A 24,196-nucleotide genomic window follows, 5' to 3' on the forward strand; every position below is an offset into this window, starting at 1 on the left:
TTGGCGCAGAGGTTGAGTTCTCTGCAAGAATCAACACAAATCATCCCTGTTTCCATTTGCTGACATGAAACTCCAAGAGCAGCTCAGGACGATATCACACCAGCTCTCCTTCTGCAGGTACCGTGACATGGGACACATGCTGAATCTGAAGTTTACAACATTATTTCAAGCAGTAATAAGATATTTAGTTTAATCTGTGCCACAGTAACTGAAATCTAGGACACTGTGTCACAACCCTCAGAGGAACGCAGAGACAGGAAAATCCTCTCACTTTGCTGTTAGTATGATTCAACAGCAGCTCAGCACCTGATCCCCACATGGCACCGCTGTCTGTTTGGTCTGCTTTCAAAGTAAACATCCCTCTCACAGAGGGAGCAGCAGCAGTGGTCTGTTCCTGTAAGCTGTCTCAGTGGAAGCCTTTAGGTTAGAGCAGTAGACCAAAATAAAAAACAAAAAAAAAACACCCTGACTTTAAAATGTAGGAATCTGAGGAGCTAAAACAAGCTGAAACATGGAAACAAACCAAAATCAGCTTGTTTTCATTCATGGGGATCATATTCCTGCTTCAATAACTCAGTGCTCCATATCTGTGTCTGAGGATTTTATCCTGATGCCAATGATTTGACAGAACAGAAATCTGACTTTAAGTTCAGCTCAGTGTTTAATGTTTTCTCTTTGTGCAGCCAAATAAAACGATTCTGCAGCTGTGATAGAGATTCTGGATTATGTAACAGGATTCATCCTGTTTTTAAGACTGTTTAATGCAAGTGACTCCTCATTCTGACCTTAATAAAACACCATATTAAAGGCTGATCCTAAAAAAAAAAAAACCTTTTGAAGACCTAAAGGATAATATTCAAACTATTTATCTTTGTGTGCAGTGAGACTAATGACATTTTACACAGATGTGGGATGTTTAACCTGGTATTCAAAGTTCAAAAGCTGTTTCAAATACTTGGCTACTCACATGCAAATCCCAGGGATTAAGCTAGAATAAAACACTTAGACTGCAAATATTTAACAAATAAAAAAAAAACAACAAAACAAAAAACAACAACAACAAAAAAAAAAAAGAGCAACCCTCACTGACATCAAGTCCCTCCTGGACGAAAGACTGTCACAAAAAAGCAAAACAAAAGCAAAAGAAAAAAAAGAAAAAAAGAAAAAAAGAAAGTATATGCTAAGAGGTGAAACAACAATATATTTACCATTTTGTTCATCTTTTCGTTCATCAAACCTCTTAGGTGGGTTGCTCAGTGCAGCTCATTTGGAATTTTTTTGTTGTTGCTCTGCAGGGCATTGCATCCTGAGATACAGTACACAGAAGTAAAACATTTTAAGAGGTTTTATGTTTTTTTATAATATAAGAAGATTTCCCTCAATGTGAACACTACACTTGTCCATAAAAGTGTTGGACCATATTACTGCTGTGATTTGGACGGACCTCACACCCCTCATTGTCCTGGAAGGCTGTTATGATCCAGTTATTTCTCACCATAACCGAGGAATAGTTCATTTTAAAATGAATTATGTCATTTTAAAATTGGACTACTGGACTACTTAGTCTGTGTATAACCCATCTTCAGCTCAACACCTTACTGTCATAGTGTCTCACTGTGTACAGTATGTTAACAATGATACTATTGGTCACTTACATATATCTAAATGAATGTGGCGGACCATAAAGTGGCATCGATGTGAACACTTTTTCATCAGTATTAAAAGAGACATTTTAATGTACAACCATGCTGATGATGCTGTTTACATCCCAAACAAACAGATTAAAGAAGCAGCCAAAATCAATGACTTCACTCTATGATCTGGAGTTAATGAAAGACAAACAGATTTTGCTGTAAACAGTGTTAAACAAAACAAAACAAAAAAAACTGGTGAGCCTTGCTAAGCTAACGGCTAGATAACCTAGGCAAGTTCATTGCCACATGCTAAAGTGCCAAGGCTAACTCAGTATCAGAACCAACACAAAATCAAAAGAAACATGCTCAACTGGACAAAACTGGAATCAATATATTTAACAAATGTGCAACTTAATGTCTTTTTCTGGGCAAGCCGCTTTATTCATCCATTTCAACTTGAACGAGTATGAGTGACATTTTGTAATTCTCTACAGAAAATGTGTTAATGATTGTAGACCGTCCCGTGTTAGCTAGGACATCTAGCTGGGTATTTTGAGCTATGGTTTGTCACATATGGGACCTCAGTTGTCCCATATTTTAACTATTAACTTGAGATTCAGCAGACTGAACTCAACAGATCCCAGATCAGATAAACGGCAGTGTCAGACCAGGTCTCACCCATGGGGGATGCTGAGACACCCGCATGTTCACAGAAACAGAAAATCATCCCCCTCACTTTTTACAGAGGAATTCATTGTTGAAAGCGTATTGGTCAAGTTATACTGATTGAATGGAGATCAAGCCAATCACAGTCAGCCATTTGACGAACCCTGTCAGAGGAGGCAGACAGAGAGTTAACAGCAGAGCACCGTGAAGTGAAACCTGAGCCAGCCGTCAAAGAAGGACGAGCTGAAATGTGAGACATGGATTTGGATTTAACTAGTGGTTACGATTCATGTTTTGTTCATCAAAGTGCCCTTGAAAATTAAAAACCTCTCACCAGTGACAACAGAGAAGACTTTTTATGGGCTTTATCAGGGCAAGGAATCAAATTTGGCATTAACCACAGCTGTAATATTTGAGGAAAGCATATGATTTGATAAAAGTGCTTCACAAAGGTCTTGTCATTATGCAGCCAAGTTTTAAAATAGATCAGATAAAGCTAAATGAGCTGCCCATATGCCGACTTTCTTACACGTGTGAAGGTGGCCCTGGCCCAAAGGAGATGAGCATTTTTAAAGAGGATGAGCTTTTTGTTCTGGCTCGCTCCAGGAAGGGAGCTTTATCATAAACCATGAGCTCTGGGTTACATCCTCATTAAACTGACCTGGTAAAGCAGTGGAAAGAAGCTGGTTATCTCACCCGCATGAGGACAGGTTGTTGCTCCAAGGAAATGAGAGTGCAACACCACTCACATGTGCAACAAATGGCATCAGAGTGCAGTGTTACTGCCTGAATATCTGTGAGGATCAAACTGGAAGGCAGAGGAGACAATTTTAGGAAACAATGTTTTTCCCTTTATTTTCCATTTGAATCCAGAAAACCAGATTCTCAAACTAAGATGGCTGAGGAAAGTCCGTAAAAGACCTGACAATGAGACGGAAAGAGAACTGAGGTACTAGTAGTTTGTATGAATCATGTTTGACAAAGCAAACGGAGCTAAACCTCTAACCCTAAAGACATGAGACTTCATGGTCTGCCCTGGTAAACTGGCTCCAGTTTAAAGTCCAGTTTCAACCAAGTGGTCCAGTCCGGATCAGTACAGTTTGGTATGGGTTGGGTGGGTAAGCCTGATCCTGTTTGTGTTGTGTTGCTCTTCTTAGGTGGCATGTAAGCCAGACAGTGATAGCCACGTCAGCTACGTGTTAGCCTGACCGGCATGGCAGCACCACACAGTGTACCCTGCTAATGAATCCAATGAAGAAGAAAAAGGCCACACAGTTTTGATTGGACAGTAGTTTCAGCTGTTTGGTGACTCCGTTTTTCAGGGCTCCTGAGTGCGATCAAAAATGTAATGAGTGGTCTGGTGCACCCAATGCTGCCAGAAGATTTTCTGTTTTTTTTTTTTTTTCTGCAATCTCATCATCTCTATGCTCTCCTGTGACCAACCACACATGCAGAGAAGGACCATTTTGTGATCCAAACCAATAGGAGACAGAGCTCAGGCGGTTCTTTTGCTCTGATTGGTGGTGGTCCCTACCTAATCAGTTCTATCAGGGGCCACCGGTTGGAAATCACTGATAGATCCCCATTTATGCTACAGGTTAGGTAAAGTTTAAGGGAAAAACCTATAAACCCGGGAAGCTAACCCTAACACATACAGTGTGGGAAGAAGGACAGACCGATTTTAGGGACTGGTTTCATGAACGAGAAATACATAGCGAGGATAAGCTCACCTGGGCTCTGGAGTCCGGTGGCAGACAGGCAGACAGGCTGGCAGCGTTGAGGGAAGCGGCCAGTTCCAGCATTGTTGTCACAGTTCAGATTTTGTTAAAAGAAGTTGAGACTTGAGGAAAAGCAAAGGGGTTTCACACCAGTAATCCAAAAGTGTTGTCTGCTGAGTCTTGGGATACTAGCCTGTCCAGTGCATCAATTCCTCCCTTTCTTCACAGCTGGAGCCACTTCTTTAGATTGCAAGAGATGACGTCTTACAGGGAACCGAGCGCCTGCTGTTAGAGGAAATGAATGCTAACTCCATGTGAAATGTGAAGTGCTGCCCTCAGATTGATGTAGTTTCTCTCTCTGCTCTTTGGTTTCACATTGGTTCAGGTTTTATTGAGTATGAGACAGTCCTCCTTAAAGACCTACAGATTAAACCTGCTGTGTTATAAGTGACCCTGGTTGTAAAAACACTCAGCAGTCACCTCATTTCTGTCTGTCTGTGTTTCAGTGGTGGACAGCAAGGTGATCCTGGAAGGTCTGCGCAGGTTCAGCCCCACGCCCATTTATCTGCCTGTCAGCTACAGAATCCTCAATGCTGAGTCCGCGTTCTTCCTCCAGGAGGCCAATCAGGACATAATGAGGAACTCCAGCCTGCAGGCTCGCACAGAGTCCTTCTTCATCCACCAGGCCCGACAGACGCCCTTCATCAATGCCAGCTACGGCCCTCTGTCCGTCCAGCAACCACTTCCTCTGGAGTTGCTGCAGACGCTGCCAGGCCCGTTTAACACACCCTCCTCCTCTTCATCGTCGATGCCAACGTCATCATCGTCATCATCATCATCATCATCATCATCATCACCACCTCTGTTTACATTCAACTGGAGGGTCCACACCTATATCATCAGTGAGAGAATTTACCCCAGCTGGCCTAAGGTTCAGGTGCTGTTCTACATCGCAGGGAGGGACTGGGATGATTACAGTGCCACCTACAAGCTGCCCTGTGTCAGGATGTTTGCCTTCCATGAGACTCAAGAAGTGCGTGGAACGTGCAGGCTCAAAGGGGAGCTAGGCATATGTGTTGCTGAGCTGGAGCCCCTGGCCAGCTGGTTCAGCCCTCCCACCGTCAGGCCAGGCAGGCAGAGGGTCTCAGAGCAGGCCCAGGGGACCCCTGTGGAGCTCTACTACATGATCCAGAGCACTGACAGCGGAGACTGCAGCTCGGAGGACTCTAGGAAAGGCAGCACCATTCCTACAGACCAGCAGAGGCCCGTGGGATATAATGCGGGGCACACACCCATGCAGCGCATAGGGAGCGTGAGGCTGTTCCAGCCACTGTCCGAGCTCAAGCTGGACAACAACTTTGTGGTGATGGCTCCATCCAAACCCATCCGACAAAGAGAAACTCTCTCTGCGTTCCTGGCTCTGTCCACGCTCTCTACGGTGCAGATCTTCACCCTCAGGTGAGTCCGCTTCCCCTGAGTTTACTCAGTATTCTCTGATAGTTGACTGCTGTTTTCTGACTTCAAGCAGAAATGATCAGGTACTGTAGAAACAGAAACTTCTAGAGGGAGCAGCACTAGTTGGTCTAAACATAAATCTCACTAAGCACAAACACACTTCACTCCACTCTGGAGCGGCTTCTGGATCTTTTCTCACTGTGTCTGAGAGTGGTTTCTCCCAAACAGAGTCTGAAGAGAGGTCATTTATCGTGTTGTTTATTGAGCCCACTTTTCAGGGCTCCTGTCTGTTTGTGTGGGATATGTCTGAGGTTTATATTCCTCCATCATTCTTCTATGAGATGTTCCTCCTCCAAATGGGAGAAGGGAACATTTGATTCTTTACTGCTGTGGTGTGTTGGTATACAGTGATACTGTTTAACCAAGTTTAACTCATTTAAACTTCAGACTTAAGAGTGTGTGAGGATTTTTGATGATTGGAGGTCACACCTGTGTTGGTGTGTTTAATGAGATACTGTTTCTTAACAGGTAACCACTGAGTCACTGAGCTGAGTCTCTTCCAAACTGTGATTAAAAAGAGACTCTAATTTCTCCATGGTGTGTGTTCAGGTGGAAGAGCATACATGACCTAAACACCAGCAGATGAAACAGTTAGTGTCTTTAAAGTGACCGAGCTGGCTCTGTGCCAACTCCACTCTGTCAAAAAGCCCTGTTTCTTTTTTCCTCTTACTCCAATGATGATGAACTCCTGTGAAGTGTCAGAGCTCAGTGTGTGTTTTCACACGTCAGCATGCATGAAAACGAGGTCTCAGAGGCTACATTTCTCTTTTATAGGCTTTTTGCACCAGTGCCGCATTCTCATCTCTAAGATATTTGCCTTTGTTGTTTCTACCCAGTAAACATGAAGCTGAAAGGTTAGCATGACGCCTCATGTATAACCACAAGACAAAAATCTCCAAGAGTCCAACTGTGTGTGTGTGTGTGTGTGTGTGTGTGTGTGTGTGTGTGTGTGTGTGTGTGTGTGTGTGTGTGTGTGTGTGTGTGTGTGTGTGTGTGTGAGTGTGTGTGTGTGTGTGTGTGTACAGTACTGCTCTCTGCTCACTTTCCTAAAGAAAAGAACCAGGGTTGTAAATCCTGCACATTATCTGGTCATGGCTCCTTTTGCATGAATTACAGCATCAGTGCTCTGTGGCATGGCGCCATCACCCTGCAGCTCTTTATGGTGGGTGTCCAGGTTACTTAACTTTGAAAGCAACCTCGGGTTGTCTGCATCGCTGGGTCTGGTGTCTCATTTTCCTCTTGTCGGCATCCCACAGACTCTTTGAGAGGCTCAGTTTTAGTACATTTGCAGACCAATCAAGCATGTTTACATCACATTTATATCATGGTCATTTGACCAGCCTCTAGATATTTTGGCAGTGTGGGCAGGTACCAAGTCCTAATGGAAATAAAGCCAGCCTTCCTGTAAAACTCATGAAACCATGGTCATGTCCTTTCATGTTGTTAACTCTTACTCCTCTGTATTTGCAAAATTTGGTCAAAGCTTTCCTTCTTTGGGTCTCTAAGTATATCTGGAGAGACCATCACTGCAGAGCTGGTTTCAAAGACTGTATAAAATATGGATGTCGTCTCCTCTATGTCACCCGTCTGTTCCTGATGCAGGATATTGAGGTCAATCTTTGGGGCATTTTGGGGCCATATTGGATGTGTGATGCATATTGGTGTGTGTGCTGCATGGCACAGACTGGCTGTCTGTGTGCCACGTGGCACAGACCTGCTGTGCCACATTATGTCTAAATGTAAAATGCACTAAGTCAGGCATGTCCAAAGTCCGGCCCGGGGGCCAATCACGGCCCGCGGAAAGATTTGAAACGGCCCCCAACTTCGCTTTTATAATGCATTATTTATGGCCCGCTGGCACTGTGAATAAATCATAAAACTTTAGAATGTAATTCCTCATTTCACCACATGGTGGCAGCACCACTTTAATGCCATCTGGCTTTGCATCCTTGCCGCAAACCTTTCTCCGTTCATAACTGACATGGCGACTGCAAAGAAGAGGAAAGTTGATGGTGAGGGCCGCCGCTTTCAGGAAAGATGGGAATTACAGTACTTCTTCACTGAAAATCGAGGCAATTGTGTTTGTCTTATTTGTCAAGAGACTGTTGCCTTGTTTAAAGATTTTAATTTAAAGAGGCACTACCAAACTAAACATGCTAACACATACGACAAGCTAACAGGGAGCGACCGCGCTGAAAAAGTGAAGCAACTCCAAGTTGCTCTGGCATCACAACAGGGATTCTTCACGCGGGCCTGTGAGTCAAAGGAAAGTATCACCAAAGCAAGCTACGAGGTGGCCATGTTAATAGCTAAACATGGCAAACCTTTCACTGAAGGCACATTTATCAAAGACTGTGTCTTAAAAGTGGTGGAGAATGTTTGCCCCGAGAAGAAGCAAGAATTTATGAATGTTTGCCTGGCACGTAACACTATGGCACGGAGAGTCGAGGACATATCATCAGATATTCAGAGACAACTGGGGGACAGGGGAGCGGCTTTTGATTACTTCTCATTAGCCTGCGATGAAAGCACCGATGCATCGGACACTGCACAGCTCTTGATTTTTTTAAGAGGAGTTGATGACAACATGAACGTAACAGAGGAGCTGCTTGACCTTCAAAGCCTTAAAGGCCAAACCAGAGGAACAGATCTTTTCGTTTCTGTTTGTAAAGCTGTTGATGATCTCAAACTGCCATGGAGCAAAGTTTCTGGGATCATTACCGATGGTGCGCCTGCCATGGCTGGTGAGCGAAGTGGATTGTCCACACTGATCTGCAATAAAGTCAGCGAAGACGGAGGTAACGCTATTAAACTTCACTGTATAATTCATCAGCGGGCTCTCTGCGCCAAGCATCTCAAATTTGATCATGTTATGAAACCAGTGGTAAAGGCTATCAATTCTATTCGCTCCAAAGCGCTACACCACCGACAGTTTCAGCAGTTTTTGTTTGACATTCAGGCTGAATACGGAGACGTAGTATATCACAACGATGTGAGGTGGCTAAGTCGGGGGTCCGCCGTGCAGCGATTTTTCTCTCTCAGAGAGGAAATTGGACACTTTTTGGGTGAAAAGGGGCAACCGATGGAAGAACTGTCCGATCCTGTATGGCTGGCAGATTTGGCTTTTTTGGTGGACATAACGAAGCATCTGAATGCGCTGAATGTTAAGCTGCAAGGACAAGATGCAGTGGTGAGCCAGCTGTACGCTCACATCGAGGCCTTTGGAACCAAGCTGCAACTTTTCCAGAGACACTTGTCCCAAACAGAGTCTGCACCGCGCACTTCCCAGCTTTGAAAGAGGTCATTGACAGTTTCCCACAGGACGACATCGTTGCGCAAATGAAGAGTTATGCAACAGCTATCGCATCTCTTTCTACGGAATTTAACAAACGCTTTCAGGATTTTGCAGTCATTGAAAAGGACATGTTGCTTTTCTCTTCTCCCTTCTCCGTGGACCCTGATGATGCTCCTCCACAGCTGCAGCTGGAGCTCATTGAGCTGCAGTGTGATGATGAGCGGCGCGGTAAGCACCAGCAGCTTTCTCTTGTTGACTTTTATGGGCAGCCGGATAAAGGCAGGTTTCCAGAAATGCAAACACTTGCTAAGAAAATGCTGAGCTTATTTGGCTCCACATATCTGTGTGAGCAGATATTCTCCGTCATGAACTTAAACAAGAACCGACTGAGGTCAAGACTAAGTGACTCCCACTTACGTGACATTTTACGCATCTCAACCACTTCCCTCAAACCAGACCTGGCCTCTTTACTGAAATCCAGATCTCAGTATCACCCCTCTCATTAGTGTCAGCAAGCTATGGTTTCTTGATCAGTATGAAATTAAATGTTTTTAATATTTCACTGTTAACAGTGAAGAGCCAAAAGCATACTTATGCACTTGGACTGATGGCACTTTTTTTTTATTTTATATAACATCTTGAATAAGATTTGGTTATAACTGTTGCTGTTGTTTACCTGTAGATATGACACAAACTATTACTCTGTGAAAGATCTTGTAAAAGAAAAGTGCAAAATTCACTTGTTTAAAACTTAAATAACAGACAACTTTGCATTACATATAACTCCTGTTTAAAATGTTCACAAGGCAAAGATATTTACCAAACTCATGGAAATTTAAGGTATTTCATACAGTTCAATGTTCAATGTTATCTGACTCTCCAGATATGAATTAAACTAGGCAGAATTGTGTTTTTAGAGTTGTTTGCATCTGCCTGAGTGGCTTATATCTGTTTACACTGCCATTTGAAAAATAAAGGGAACTGTGACAATGAAAATTGTTTAACAATAGTGTACATTTGCATGTAACTTTTGTGGTTAAAAAAAAACATCAGAAGGAACTACTGGCCCCCGGGCATCTGCACTTTATCAAATCTGGCCCTCTTTGCAAAAAGTTTGGACACCCCTGCACTAAGTAATCCATCAAATCGTTTCTCTCAATTAACCTAAATCTAAAAAAAATATTGCAAACAATTCTGGGTTGACAGTGCAGAACAAAGAAGGGTTCATTGTAAAAACAGAACAAACACTGCAACGATGAGTGAGAAGGGGGCAGCATTTATAGACAACTTTGTGTTTCATAAGTATTTTAATGACAGGGTCTGTTCCGTGACAGTCAAGAAATAAACATTTTACTCTGAACTGAAATTGAATGGGTCAGTCTAACTGAAAGAAATAGTGGAAATAGCATTTTGGTCATGCTAATTCAGCTAAGAACAGTTTATTTGAATGGTTTACAAGGTAATTAGTTGGTGTATAACAGGGGTTTTAAACTGTAAAGTTGTCAGGTTCTTCTGTAAAGCTGTAAAGCATTTTACCATAATTTTTACAGTACTTTTCTGGCAATCACAGCTGCCGATGTTTTACCATGAAAAACACCTTCTTTTTTTGTTTGTTTGTTTTTTTACAGTGTAATATGCTACAGACACACCAATGAACCAATCAGAGCCAGGTGTAGGCAGTGTTTTGGTGTTGTTTATCTCTTTCCCTCCCTCCCTGAGAGAAAGCATGGCTGCCAATGTAATTGAAAGTGTTCCCCCCAAAAAACTTTATCTCTATGATATGGAACTGGTTTGGGGTCTCCCAAAGCCAAACAACAAAAACAACAGTCTTTTTCATAGTTTGCAACGAGAGAGTTAGTACTCCTGACGGAAAAAAAACAAACCCCTTTAACCAACCCAAAGGACAGCCCCTGAAACAGTCTGCCCAAAGTCAAAAGGCGAGGAGACCAGCAGCCACACCGTCATCCACACAGCCAAAACAAACAGCTTAGTACAGGTATGTACTGTACAGGTAATAAGGGCACTCTGTATGACACAAGCCAGCGCTGTGAAGATGTGACTGAAGCAGCAACCTCACAAAGGATGTGGTCCCTGTAGCTAAAAGTCTGAAATGAAAGGAAAATCACTGCTTTATTTTCCTTTTCAGGCATCTCTACACTGTTGGTCTGAACTCGACTGTTTCCATCTCTCCATCCTGTAACACACACACAGAGCCCAGCTCTCTCCTGTTCAATTAAAGCCTCTTGTTTAAATCAAAAGTCTGTTTTGTCTCAATGTTCCGATCACAGTTTCCTCACCCTCTGTTGCTCTTCCTCACCCATCTCTCCCCCTCTGTTTCCCAGCAGTTTGCCCAGACTCTCCTCATTAATGATAATTAGTGGTTTGCGCTCTGTGGAGACTGCTCACTGGTTAGATGTGCCCTTTGTTGAGACCTGCCATCACACAGCTATCATCAGTTGCCTGCAGCGAGTCATTTGGAAACGTATATTTTCTTCTCTAATGATTTTACATCACTTTCTTCTCTTCAGCTCGTGTCCACACAGAAGAGAATATCGAGCACTGGCAGCCCAGAAGGCCTTACTCTGCCTCTCCCCTGCTGCCTGACATGTTTTTCTCTTTGCTTCTGCTCCGCCCATCAGCCACTAGAAAGGCGTGCATGTCCCCAGGAGATTTTTGTGATCTCACAGCTTGGCAGAGAGCTGTACGATATCAGCACACCATTCAGGGTGACACATGCCTCCCAGGTTTTGAATATGGACGAGGGCAGAGGCGCCTTTAGTTTCTCCCTCTGGCTCTTTGAAGTGAGTGGAGGACTCGTAGGGTTTTCCAATGGGTGGCAGAGAGAAGTGGAGGGAGCTGAGATCTCTCCTGAGATTCTGCTCCATGGTATCTGCTCTAGTGATAGTAGAGCTCAGGCGCGATGCTGAGTAGTGTGTATGCAAATCTTCCCACATTAAATAACTTTTGGTATACTTCTCAAGAACAGTAAAAAAAGAAAGATAACTTTCAGGAAGTAAAGAAGCATCAATCCTCTCTGTATTTGATACTATAAATTGGTTTAACCCTCATAATTCAGTCTTCCTCAATCATGGCTGATAAAGTCATCGTAATGAGCCACTGCACCACAGCAGAGAAGGCTGGATGCCTGTGAAGGCTTCAGTCATCCAGGTCCTTCACCAGCCTCCAACACAGACTGGTGAACAGAGATAGAAAGTGTGAGGCTCTGAAACCTGGTTTATGCTTCTTCACTGACCCTACACCATTGTGGCTGATGTAATCTTGACACCTACATTTGCACTGATTTGTAGGCATATGCAGTACTCCTCCAAAAAACAGAAGGGCAGTGTGGCATAGTTACATTTAGGAGGAGGTGCACGTCAGGCTGAGCATGTAGGCTTCAGCATTACCAAAGGGCTACACAGACCCAGGGCTAGGTACTGAACTTCAGTTCTACTATGGCACAGACTGAAATGCTTTGGTTGTCCCAAGTATCAAAACATGCCTTGTCTTTCAGTGCTAAGTTTTGGTACCCAAAGGGTTAATCACAGTTTGGAGACCAACGTAAAAGCATTGATCTCCAGCACGCTCTGCATCTCAACAAGCTGCGCTGAATGCAGTGCTGAGCCCCTCCCCCATTCAAAACACTCAGAAAGACCTCGTCCCGCACGGTCCCGAACCTAACCCTAACCCTAACCCACGCTTCAACCCTTAAGTCCAGTTTGTTTGGCCAGCATAATGGGCACAATTTACTGCCCTGCTTTAGCACACTTCAGAGAGGTAAGCTTTCCAGCGTGGTACACTTTGTGCACAAGCAGCGCATATGATCCATGACATATTCTGCAGCCTGAGAAGACGTCTGCATGCTATCCAATCATGCTCTTACACTTGTCTGTGGTTATTTTTGGTGATATTAATTCAGGATAGAGTGGGAGGATTATTTTGAATTTAAAAAAAAAAAAAGATAAATAAAAAATATCAGAAGAAAGTTCATTCACAGTGATAACCACGGTTAAAGTGCACTCGGTATATTCTCACCTGTCACTTCTTTGAAATTTTCCTTTTCATGTCCTATTATTTATTTTTGTTTTTTATTAGAAAACTGCTCAGAGTGAAAAAAAAAAAGTTTCTGCATCCATCACTTGTGCACTATGAGAGGAACTGGAGATGTACGAGGCGGGGGATAGTCCAGAGAGCTGTGAGGGACTGCGTAGTTTGGTTAAAAAAAACCCCAATCATTTCTTTGAAGCCACCTCTGTGCACAGCAGCTAAGGGTCTAATGTCTTCACGATGAAGTTAACAATCAAATCTGTGACCTGCTGCTTCTTTCTGTCTGTCAGTGGGTTTTTGTGTAACTGTTTACCATCTTCTGCGCTTGACATCTCTCTGAGCTACTGCTAACATCACTGGGGTTAGCTAGTGGGTGCTGCCTCAGATGGCCGTGCATGACGCTTGTACTTTTGTTGTACTTTTAAGTTGACTTGCATATTGTGCAGGTCACTGTGCTGTTTTTTTTTCATCTAGCATAAAGCATCTCCACTCATGGGATGTGTGTCTGTCACTCTCCATTGTTTTCTCAGGCCCATCACCTACTGTCTTAGCAGCAGCCATGTCTTATGTTGTTTAAATCTGACCGGCCCTGTGTTTATGTGCCAAGTAACATAAACTCTCTCTTCATGGAGCAGAAACAGAACAACTCAACTTAGAGTGAAAAATACACCATTTTGTGATAAAATAACACAGCAGGTGTTAGATTTTAACACTATGTGAGAGTTAGAATATTAACACTTTCCAAAGTGTTAACTTAACTTGGAGTCTGTGAGAATTATATAAACTCAGGGAAAGTGTTCAATTTAACACTTGAATTAGAACTTTTGATATTGCAGTGTACTCGCTGTGATTCCTGTTAGACTGAAAATAAAGGGTGAATGTGTCTGTAACACGTGGCTCTATCTCTTTGAAACAGCCTGTGTATGAGAAATGTTTCTAATGTTCCCACATCGACTCACCGACCAACCACAGGGTTACTATGACCCATGTTTCCTCAGCAGCTCTCTGACGTATCACACAGTGTTAACACCTTCAGGAAACACTTCCACCTCCACCTGCTGTGAAGCTGCAGCCTGAGCTGAGAGGGTACGTGTGGGCCTGGAGGGGTTGATAAAGAGGTGGGGAGGTTAAGGAGTGAAGCAGTCAGAATGAGCCCTGCTGGCTAACTGTGGGTTGGGAAGCTAGGTCTTCTAATCACTTGTTTATCCTCTGTGTTTCTCTTGAGGATTTACTTTGAGAAGTTTGATTTCACAGAGCTGACAGCTGTAACACATTCAAGCATATTTTAATGTGGGCTTGAGGCAAAGGAATAAGTAGTGAGAGGAGTGATGAAATGCTGGGGCTGACATGCATCGGGAGTCTGTCACAGAGTCTGACAGTCAGCCACAAAATACACCAATGCATCAAAGTTCTGCTTCACCCTCAGAGCAGGCTAAAACGATTCAAAATGATTTTAGAAATGATAATTATCAGGCGGTCTGAGCGTGAGCAAAGGGAAGACAACAACATGACTGCTCGTATGAAGACATCTGTCATTTCTCCTCCAGATGTGTTTATGAGAAGTGATGAGGGCATTTTGTTTGAGCTGTCTGCTGTTCAGCTGCTGTGAATCAGTTTTTACTAAGATCCATGATCAACATACACTGATCACTCAAGGCGTCATCCAAGAGCTTGATCTGCATGAGGTGTCTGCCTGTTCCTTTTTTTTTTTTTTTAGATTGCTTTTCTCTGCAGGCCTCTATGAATGAGAGAGTAGACCAGGACTGTGAGGGTGAATTAGGGTTAGCTTACTTTGATTTGGCTCCATTACAATATTTAATTATACAGCTTTGGGACCTAGCTCACTATCAAATCAAATCCTGATTTTATGGTGGTTAATGTTCCATCCATCTGAACCCCTTATCCTGTTCATGGTTGTGGGTGACTATCCCAGCTGTCATTGGGTAAGAGGCAGGGTACACCCTGGACTGGTCGCCAGTCAATCACAGGGCTGACACAGAGACAGACAACCATTTGCGCACACACTCACACCTACGGAAAATTTAGAGTGACCAATTAACCTGGTGAGCATGTTTCTGGACTGTGTACTCGGAGAGAACCTGCCCTGCGCCGGCCTTCGCCGTGCGCACAGGGTGTGACCGGCGCACTTTGCAAGTTTCCTGCAGTGCCAAGAGAGGCACAGTCCAGGCGCATTTGAGCGCAGAGCTGCGCGTCAACGCCTCCGTCCGCGCGCAAATAGCAGAGAGGGAGGAGAAAAGCCGTGAGTGGGTTTAACACAGCCGAGCGCTGTTTTCACCAATCAAATGAGCGCCTCTCCTCGCCTTTAGATGCCCTGCGGCCTGCCTGTGGTCTGACTGATCTCCAGCACCGCGGAGGGAGTGCTGGTAGCGGAGACGGTCAGAGCTGCTGTGCCTGCAGCAGGTCAATGGAGCGGGGCACATCGGAGGACACGACGCGCGTCACCGTCTGGGCCAGCTCCCGGGACAGATTTAATCTGTTGCTTTGTCTTTAATAGGAGTACAAAATGAAGAGACAGTTACACAGCTGGCTTATCCATTCAGAATACTTTTGATCCACCTGCACTCCTGGTTTGTCATCGCCAAATAGCAGACCCTTTGGTGATATACTGTGTGCTCTCCCAGTGTCTCCACCTCATCCTCCTTACAATAATGTACTCCATCTTTTTAGATCAGGTTAAAAATAAAGACTAAAACAGAGAAATATGGGAAATCACAGGTAAATCCTGAGTGACATACATTTATTTTGTCTCTTTTTTCTTTGTCTTTTCTCTCCCTCTTTTCTTTGAATTAAATGAAATGAGGGAACCAGATATTTACTCAGTATCAGATGTTAAGGCTGTTTATTGTTTAATTGTAAGATGTGCATCAAACTTCCAGCTGCCGTCAGGTTAACTTTCCATTATGACAAACGGCTTTAATCTGACATCAGATGTGACAGGACAGTTAATATAGATATAAATGTATATGCTGGTTCAGACAGTTACATTAAATAGTGATTGCTGTGATTGTTTACTACATAAGATGTGCCTGACACTCTGGAAACCTGCCTCTGAGGTTTTGTTCACATGTGCGCCTGTCACCAAATTACAGCTGCGTGGGGTGCGCTCCGCCTTGTGTCGAGGATAGACCAGGTTGGAGCTGGCGAGCTTTCAGCGCACTTTTTTGAACGAAATTGTCACTGCGCCAACATGAATCTGCTGACACCTCCCCCTGGTGCGCCGACGGTCTACCAAATTGTCAAATTGGCAGCGCACGGCGGTGCGCCACATGAAATAAGCACTGCGCAGGCTGCACCAGGCTTGCGCCCCCTGCGCTGCGCCACGAAATTAGAGCCCAGAAAGGCCCACCGGCCAAGCTGGGAATCGAACTGATGACCTTCTTGCTGTGAGGCTAGCTGTTGCGCCACTGTGCAGGCCTGGTGGTTAACATTAAACAACAAAGCAGAAGCGTGTCTTTGAAAGATGTCACAATGGATACAAGAGATAAGAGCTTTACTTCTGATCTGTAGGATGCTGAATTTACACAGATGTAGAAGGTGAAATTATTTGTTGGATGCAGAAGGAAGAAGAAGAAGGTTTTATCTTGAATTACAACAACAGTGCTGCTTACACAGCTTCATGAAGATATATGCATTGTTCAGAGCATTAAAAACACAAAGAGCCTTTCTTTCAGCACAGATGTGGAGAAGACCTGCATTCAATGCCATCCAGTCTGCAACGTGTTCATTAATCTCCACATTTTAATTGTTATACAGCAAGTGCTACACCTAATGCTCCTTCAGCCAACAGTAACCATACATTACGTGAAGACAACACATGAGATCTAATTTCCTGCCATGATTGAGCATCTAATTAAAGGTACCATAAGGCCTTTAACATGTCAGCAGCAAAGCTGAAGTCCTCCGTCAGCGTGTACGACTGCTAAGTAGAAATGTTTTGGCAGCCAAATCAAAAAGGAACAATCAATGAAGTCAGTCACATAAAAACATGCTCCTGATATGGAGAGAATCTTTAAGATAAAGCTTCATGAAGGTTGGGAGTGAGCTGTGGCGTGGTAGGTGGAGGATCCCGCATTGATTTTAATCACAGCAGGTGTTGGATAAATGAGAACATTTCATGAAAGGCTGAGATAATGTGACTGAAAAAAAACAACCAAAAAACCCTAACACAGCGCTCACACTCAGTGATTGAATCCACTTTCCTAGCCTGCTCTGTTTATTCAGGACTTGTGTTTAATAGAAAAGACAGACCTTCAATAAATAAGGGTCTGTAAGCACAGTTTCAGAAGACAAACAGGGTCAAAACCAAAACCAATCAAAGGAGGGGTCCCATCACAGCTGTGGCTGATCTTACAGTGGGGCTTCTTCATGTTTTTTTTTTTTTTTTTTAATTGGTTTATTTGGTTATTTTTATTTCACCCAGTGATCAAGCTTTTTATTTTGTTTTATACTTTTTTCCCTTTCTTTTTATTTGGGTTTCAACTTTTGAACCTTTTTAGCTTTGAGTCAGCGTGTACCCTTGACACTTGACTGAACCAAAGGAATCTCCATCTCTGAAGGAAACGACATGTTTTGTAACAGTGGCAGTATTGTTGGTTTCATGGATTTCAAAGCACTTTCTCAGCATTGCCAGATATGGCGTCATTACTGGAGAAATTCACCCTCTGCTCCTCAGATAATGTTGCTCTTTAATGTCTCTTACTTTTCAGTTTTAGAACACTTTACCTTTTCTTTACATTCAGAGACAGACTCAAAATTTTAAGAAGTAATACATCAAAAAAATAAATCAATGAAACCTGTAACAAAATACTACAGAGAAGAAAAAGACCAAAATAAAAAATAAAAAACTGACAGTAAGAGCGCAGTCATAAGGATGCCCTTGTTTTCAGAGGAGAGCCTTTGGCTCAGTTTAAGCTAGTCAGTGAAACAGGTCAGTAGAGCTGATCAGTAGGGCTGATCAGTAGAGCTGGTAAGTAGAGCTGGTAAGTGGAGCTTGTCAGTAAAGCTGATCAGTAGAGCTGGTATGTAGAGCTGGTAAGTGGAGCTTGTCGGTAGCTGGTCAGTAGAGCTGATCAGTAGAGCTGATCAGTAGAGTTGATCAGAAGGGCTAGCCAATAGAGCTGGTCAGTAGAGCAGACCAGTAGAGCTGGTTAGTAGAGCTGGTCAGTAGAGCTGGTTTTTAGAGCTGGTCAGTAGAGCTGATCAGTAGAGCTGGTAAGTAGAGCTGATCAGTAGAGCTGGTCAGTAGAGCTGGTCAGTAGAGCTGATCAGAAGTGGCTGGTCAGTAGAGCTGGTCAGTAGAGCTGGCCAGTAGAGCTGGTATGTAAAGCTTGTCAGTAGAGCTGATCAGTAGAGCTGGTCAGTAGAGCTGGTCAGTAGAGCTGATCAGTAGAGCTGGTTAGCAGAGCTGGTCAGTAGAGCTGGTTTTTAGAGCTGGTCAGTAGAGCTGATCAGAAGAGCTGGTCAGTAGAGCTGATCAGTAGAGCTGGTCAGTAGAGCTGGTCAGTAGAGCTGATCAGAAGGGGCTGGTCAGTAGAGCTGGTCAGTAGAGCTTGCCAGTAGAGCTGGTAAGTAGAGCTGATCAGTAGAGCTGATCAGTAGAGCTGGTCAGTAGAGCTGGTCAGTAGAGCTGGTCAGTAGAGCTGATCAGTAGAGCTGGTCAGTAGAGCTATGGAGTAGAGCTGGTCAGAAGGGCTGGCCAGTAGAGCTGGTTATTAGAGCTGGTCAGTAGAGCTGATCAGTTGAGCTGGTCAGTAGAGCTGGTCAGTAGAGCTGGTCAGTAGAGCTGGTCAGTAGAGCTATATAGTAGAGCTGGTCAGAAGGGCTGGCCAGTAGAGCTGGTTATTAGTAGATCTGGTCAGTAGATCTGATCAGTAGAGCTGATCAGTAGAGCTGATCAGTAGAGCTTGTCAGTAAAGCTGACCAGTAGAGCTGATCAGTAGAGCTGGTTAGTAGAGCTGGTCAGGAGGGCTGGTTTTTAGAGCTGTTCAGTAGAGCTGATCAGTAGAGCTGGTCAGTAGAGCTGATCAGTAGAGCTGATCAGTAGAGCTGGTCAGTAGAGCTGGTCAGTAGAGCTGGCCATTAGAGCTGGTTATTAGAGCTGGTCAGTAGAGCTGATCACTAGAGCTGGTCAGTTGAGCTGGTCAGTAGAGCTGGTTATTGGAGCTGGTCAGTAGAGCTGGTCAGTAGAGCTATTTAGTAGAGCTGGTCAGAAGGGCTGGCCAGTAGAGCTGGTTATTAGAGCTGGTCAGTATAGCTTAAAGTAAGGCTTAAAGTAGAGCTGGTCAGTAGAGCTGGTTATCAGAGCTGGTCAGTAGAGCTGATCAGTAGAGCTGGTTAGTAGAGCTGGCCAGTAGACCAGGTTAGTAGAGCTGATCAGTAGATCTGGTCAGTAGAGCTATTTAGCAGAGCTGGACAGAAGGGCTGGCCAGTAGAGCTTGTCAGTAGAGCTGGTCAGTAGAGCTATTTAGTATAGCTGGTCAGAAGGGCTGGCCAGTAGAGCTGGTTTTTAGAGCTGGTCAGTAGATCTGATCAGTAGAGCTGGTCATTAGAGCTGGTCAGAAGAGCTGGTCAGAAGAGCTGGTTAGTAGAGCTATTAAGTAGAGCTGGTCAGAAGGGCTGGCCAGTAGAGCTGGTTATGAGAGCTGGTCAGTAGAGCTGGTCAGTAGAGCAGATCAGTAATGCTGGTCAGTAGAGCTGATCAGTAGAGCTGATCAGTAGAGCTGGTCAGTATAGCTGGTTATTAGAGCTGGTCAGAAGGGTTGTCCAGTAGAGCTGGTTATTATAGCTGGTCAGTAGATCTGATCAGTAGAGCTGATCAGTAGAGCTGGTAAGTAGAGCTGGTTACTAGAGCTGGTCAGTAGATCTGATAAGTAGAGCTGATCAGTAGAGCTGGTAAGTAGAGCTTGTCAGTAAAGCTGATCAGAAGAGCTGATCAGTAGAGCTGGTCAGTAGAGCTGGTCAGTAGAGCTGGTTTTTAGAGCTGGTCAGGAGAGCTGATCAGTAGAGCCGGTCAGTAGAGCTGATCAGTAGAGCTGATCAGTAGAGTTGGTCAGTAGAGCTGGTCAGAAGAGCTGGCCAGTAATGCTGGTTGTTAGAGCTGGTCAGTAGAGCTGATTAGTAGAGCTGGTCAGTAGAGCTGGTCAGTAGAGCTGATCAGAAGTGGCTGGTCAGTAGAGCTGGTCAGTAGAGCTGGTTATTAGAGCTGGTCAGTAGAGCTGATCAGTAGAGCTGGTCAGTAGAGCTGGTCAGTAGAGGAGGTCAGTAGAGCTATTTAGTAGAGCTGGTCAGAAGGGCTGGCCAGTAGAGCTGGTTATTAGAGCTGGTCAGTAGAGCTGGTCAGTAGAGCTGATCAGTAGAGCTGATCCGTAGAGCGGGTCAGTAGAGCTTAAAGTAGAGCTTAAAGTAGAGCTGGTCAGTAGAGCTGGTTATTAGAGCTGGTCAGTAGAGCTGATCAGTAGAGCTGGTTAGTAGAGCTGGTCAGTAGAGCAGGTTAGTAAAGGTGATCAGTAGATCTGGTCAGTAGAGCTATTTAGCAGAGCTGGAGAGAAGGGCTGGCCAGTAGAGCTGGTTTTAAGAGCTAGTCAGTAGATCTGGTCAGTAGAGCTGATCAGTAGAGCTGGGCAGTAGAGCTGGTCAGAAGAGCTGGTCAGTAGAGCTATTTAGTATAGCTGGTCAGTTGATCTGATCAGTAGAGCTGGTCAGTAGAGCTGGTCAGTAGGGCTGGTCAGAAGAGCTGGTTAGTACAGCTATTAAGTTGAGCTGGTCAAAAGGGCTGGCCAGTATAGCTGGTTATTAGAGCTGGTCAGAAGGGCTGGCCAGTAGAGCTGGTTATTAGAGCTTGTCAGTAGAGCTGGTCAGTAGAGCAGATCAGTAGAGCTGATTAGTAGAGCTGGTCAGTAGAGCTGATCAGTGGAGCTGATCAGTAGAGCTGGTCAGTAGAGCTGGTCAGTAGAGCTGGTAATTAGAGCTGGTCAGTAGAGCTGGTCAGACGAGCTGGCCAGTAGAGCTGGTCAGTAGAGCTGGCCAGTACAGCTGGTTATTAGAGCTGGTCAGTAGAGCGGATCAGTAGAGCTGGTAAGTAGAGCTTGTCAGTAAAGCTGATCATTAGAGATCATCAGTAGAGCTGATCATTAGAGCTGGTCAGTAGAGCTGATCAGTAGAGCTGATCAGTAGAGCTGGTCAGTAGAGCTGGTCAGTAGAGCTGGTTATTAGAGCTGGTTATTAGAGCTGGTCAGTAGAGCTGATCAGTAGAGCTGGTCAGTAGAGCTGGTCAGTAGATCTGGTCAGTAGAGCTATTTAGCAGAGCTGGACAGAAGGGCTGGCCAGTAGAGCTGGTCAGTAGAGCTGGTCAGTAGAGCTATTTAGTATAGCTGGTCAGAAGGGCTGGCCAGTAGAGCTTGTTTTTTTAGAGCTGGTCAGTACAGCTGATCAGTAGAGCTGGTCAGTAGAGCTGGTCAGTAGAGCTGGCCAGTAGAGCTGGTTATTAGAGCGGGTCAGTAGAGCTGATCAGTAGAGCTGGGCAGTAGAGCTGGTCAGTAGAGCTGGTCAGTAGAGCTGATCAGTAGAGCTGGTCAGTAGAGCTATGTAGTAGAGCTGGTCAGAAGGAGCTGATCAGTAGAGCTGGTTATTAGAGCTGGTCAGTAGAGCTGATCAGTAGAGCTGGTCAGTAGAGCTGGTCAGTAGAGCTGGTCAGTAGAGCCATTTAGTAGAGCTGGTCAGAAGGGCTGGGCAGTGGAGCTGGTCAGTAGAGCTGGTCAGTAGAGCTGGTAAGTAGAGCTTGTCAGTAAAGCTGATCATTAGAGATCATCAGTAGAGCTGATCATTAGAGCTGGTCAGTAGAGCTGATCAGTAGAGCTGATCAGTAGAGCTGGTCAGTAGAGCTGGTCAGTAGAGCTGGTTATTAGAGCTGGTTATTAGAGCTGGTCAGTAGAGCTGATCAGTAGAGCTGGTCAGTAGAGCTGGTCAGTAGATCTGGTCAGTAGAGCTATTTAGCAGAGCTGGACAGAAGGGCTGGCCAGTAGAGCTGGTCAGTAGAGCTGGTCAGTAGAGCTATTTAGTATAGCTGGTCAGAAGGGCTGGCCAGTAGAGCTTGTTTTTTTAGAGCTGGTCAGTACAGCTGATCAGTAGAGCTGGTCAGTAGAGCTGGTCAGTAGAGCTGGCCAGTAGAGCTGGTTATTAGAGCGGGTCAGTAGAGCTGATCAGTAGAGCTGGGCAGTACAGCTGGTCAGTAGAGCTGGTCAGTAGAGCTGATCAGTAGAGCTGGTCAGTAGAGCTATGTAGTAGAGCTGGTCAGAAGGAGCTGATCAGTAGAGCTGGTTATTAGAGCTGGTCAGTAGAGCTGATCAGTAGAGCTGGTCAGTAGAGCTGGTCAGTAGAGCTGGTCAGTAGAGCCATTTAGTAGAGCTGGTCAGAAGGGCTGGGCAGTGGAGCTGGTCAGTAGAGCTGGTCAGTAGAGCTGATCAGTAGAGCTGGTCAGTAGGGCTATTTAGTAGAGCTGGTCAGTAGAGATGATCAGTAGAGCTGGTTTTTAGAGCTGGTCAGTAGAGCTGATCAGTAGAGCTGATCAGTGGAGCTGATCAGTACAGCCTGTTAGTAGAGCTGGTCAGTAGAGCTGGACAGAAGGGCTGGCCAGTAGAGCTGGTCAGTAGAGCTGGTCAGTAGAGCTGATCAGTAGAGCTGGTCAGTAGAGCTATGTAGTAGAGCTGGTCAGAAGGAGCTGATCAGTAGAGCTGGTTATTAGAGCTGGTCAGTAGAGCTGATCAGTAGAGCTGGTCAGTAGAGCTGGTCAGTAGAGCTGGTCAGTAGAGCCATTTAGTAGAGCTGGTCAGAAGGGCTGGGCAGTAGAGCTGGTCAGTAGAGCTGGTCAGTAGAGCTGATCAGTAGAGCTGGTCAGTAGAGCTATTTAGTAGAGCTGGTCAGTAGAGATGATCAGTAGAGCTGGTTTTTAGAGCTGGTCAGTAGAGCTGATCAGTAGAGCTGATCAGTGGAGCTGATCAGTACAGCTGGTTAGTAGAGCTGGTCAGTAGAGCTGGACAGAAGGGCTGGCCAGTAGAGCTGGTCAGTAGAGCTGGTCAGTAGAGCTTGTCAGTAAAGCTGATCAGTAGAGCTGGTCAGTGGGGCTATAGAAGGGTGGAAGGCTAGTCCCAGGTCTTCAGCTGCTGCCTGGGTCCATATTTTATCATCCTGCAGATGCATCACTTCAGATGATGGATAAGTGTTGATTTGCTGAGGGACTGTAGTTGGGTTTTCATTACACCCTGAATCTCACAAAATGTCAATCTCACAAAAAAATGGTGATGGAAAAAGTAAAGTTTGACCTGTGAATAAAAACACAAATGTTCATGAAACAGCACCATCATCAGTGCAGTGTCTGGACAGACATGCACAATTCTAGTCGTAATGGAAACACCAGCAAGGTGCCATTGTTCTTTAGTGAAACTTCAGAAAATCACTTTGATTTAGTGAAAAGGTGGAATAGAAACACAGCTTGTGATGCATGTCTGTCATCGTGTTTGTGTCTCTCTGTGTGCTATATCAGGGAGATGAAGGAGGACTGTTTGTGTCTGTCAGAAAGGAGCTTCATTGGCTTTGTTGGTGTGTGATGCAATGTGTGTAATCTCTCTGGCTCTTGGTTTGTCAGCAGCAGCCCTGCTGTGCAGAGAGATGGGAGAGTGAATGTTTTTTGGTGAATATCTGTGCTCACTCAAAAACTTGCAGAACTTTAAGACCTTTTCCCAACAGTGTTATGAATCTGAACCGTCACTTGATGACGCCAGTGAGCGTCATGAATTAGGAGTTATGATGCAGATGGTAATTCACTCCTAAATTATGGATTAACCAAACAAAGTTTGTGTTCTCACTGCAGTCAGTCTGTTAAGTTTGAAGGACTGCATCTAATGCACCAGCTGCATGTTGAGTTCATCAAGCTGTATGACTGACAGACAGCTAGAGTCAGTGGATCCGGTGTGAGTTGACACATTAACTTGAATGGAAACTGATTTGATCCAGTGCTGTGACAGAGATGGACTGCAGACGCATCTGGTGTATTTACTGACTTTTACAGAGTGCTACAAAGTTTTCATGCCCTCAAGGAAACAAAACTGGACCTGTTTGGAGACTGGTAACAGACAAAAAAAAAAAAAAAAAAACACAATAGTGCCCTTTCCCTTTGGATGAAGACCATAATAATATCATTTATGCAGGCTCTGCAACTCCTGCTGAGGTTTGTGAGTTCAGTTATTTTTAAAACAGAAAAAAAAATACAAATGATAGATGGCAGAGTTGATTTCAGTGTGTCGTTG

At 44.6% G+C, this 24,196-nt stretch overlaps 1 protein-coding gene across 1 annotated transcript in view; it reads left to right on the plus strand.

The window, feature by feature from the left end:
• LOC141805679 (transmembrane protein 132C-like) overlaps positions 1–24,196 on the plus strand; it is a 125,602-nt gene that overhangs the window by 46,909 nt on the left and 54,497 nt on the right. Inside the window, exon 3 of the mRNA XM_074690844.1 lies at positions 4,525–5,476. Within this exon, the coding sequence (XP_074546945.1) occupies positions 4,525–5,476 (952 nt within the window). The remainder of the gene's footprint in view (positions 1–4,524; positions 5,477–24,196) is intronic.

Source organism: Halichoeres trimaculatus, unplaced genomic scaffold (genome assembly GCF_033239565.1).
Source record: "Halichoeres trimaculatus isolate MK-OKI-2021-1 unplaced genomic scaffold, fHalTri1.1 fHalTri1_scaffold_16, whole genome shotgun sequence".
Taxonomy (NCBI): Eukaryota; Metazoa; Chordata; class Actinopteri; order Labriformes; family Labridae; genus Halichoeres; species Halichoeres trimaculatus.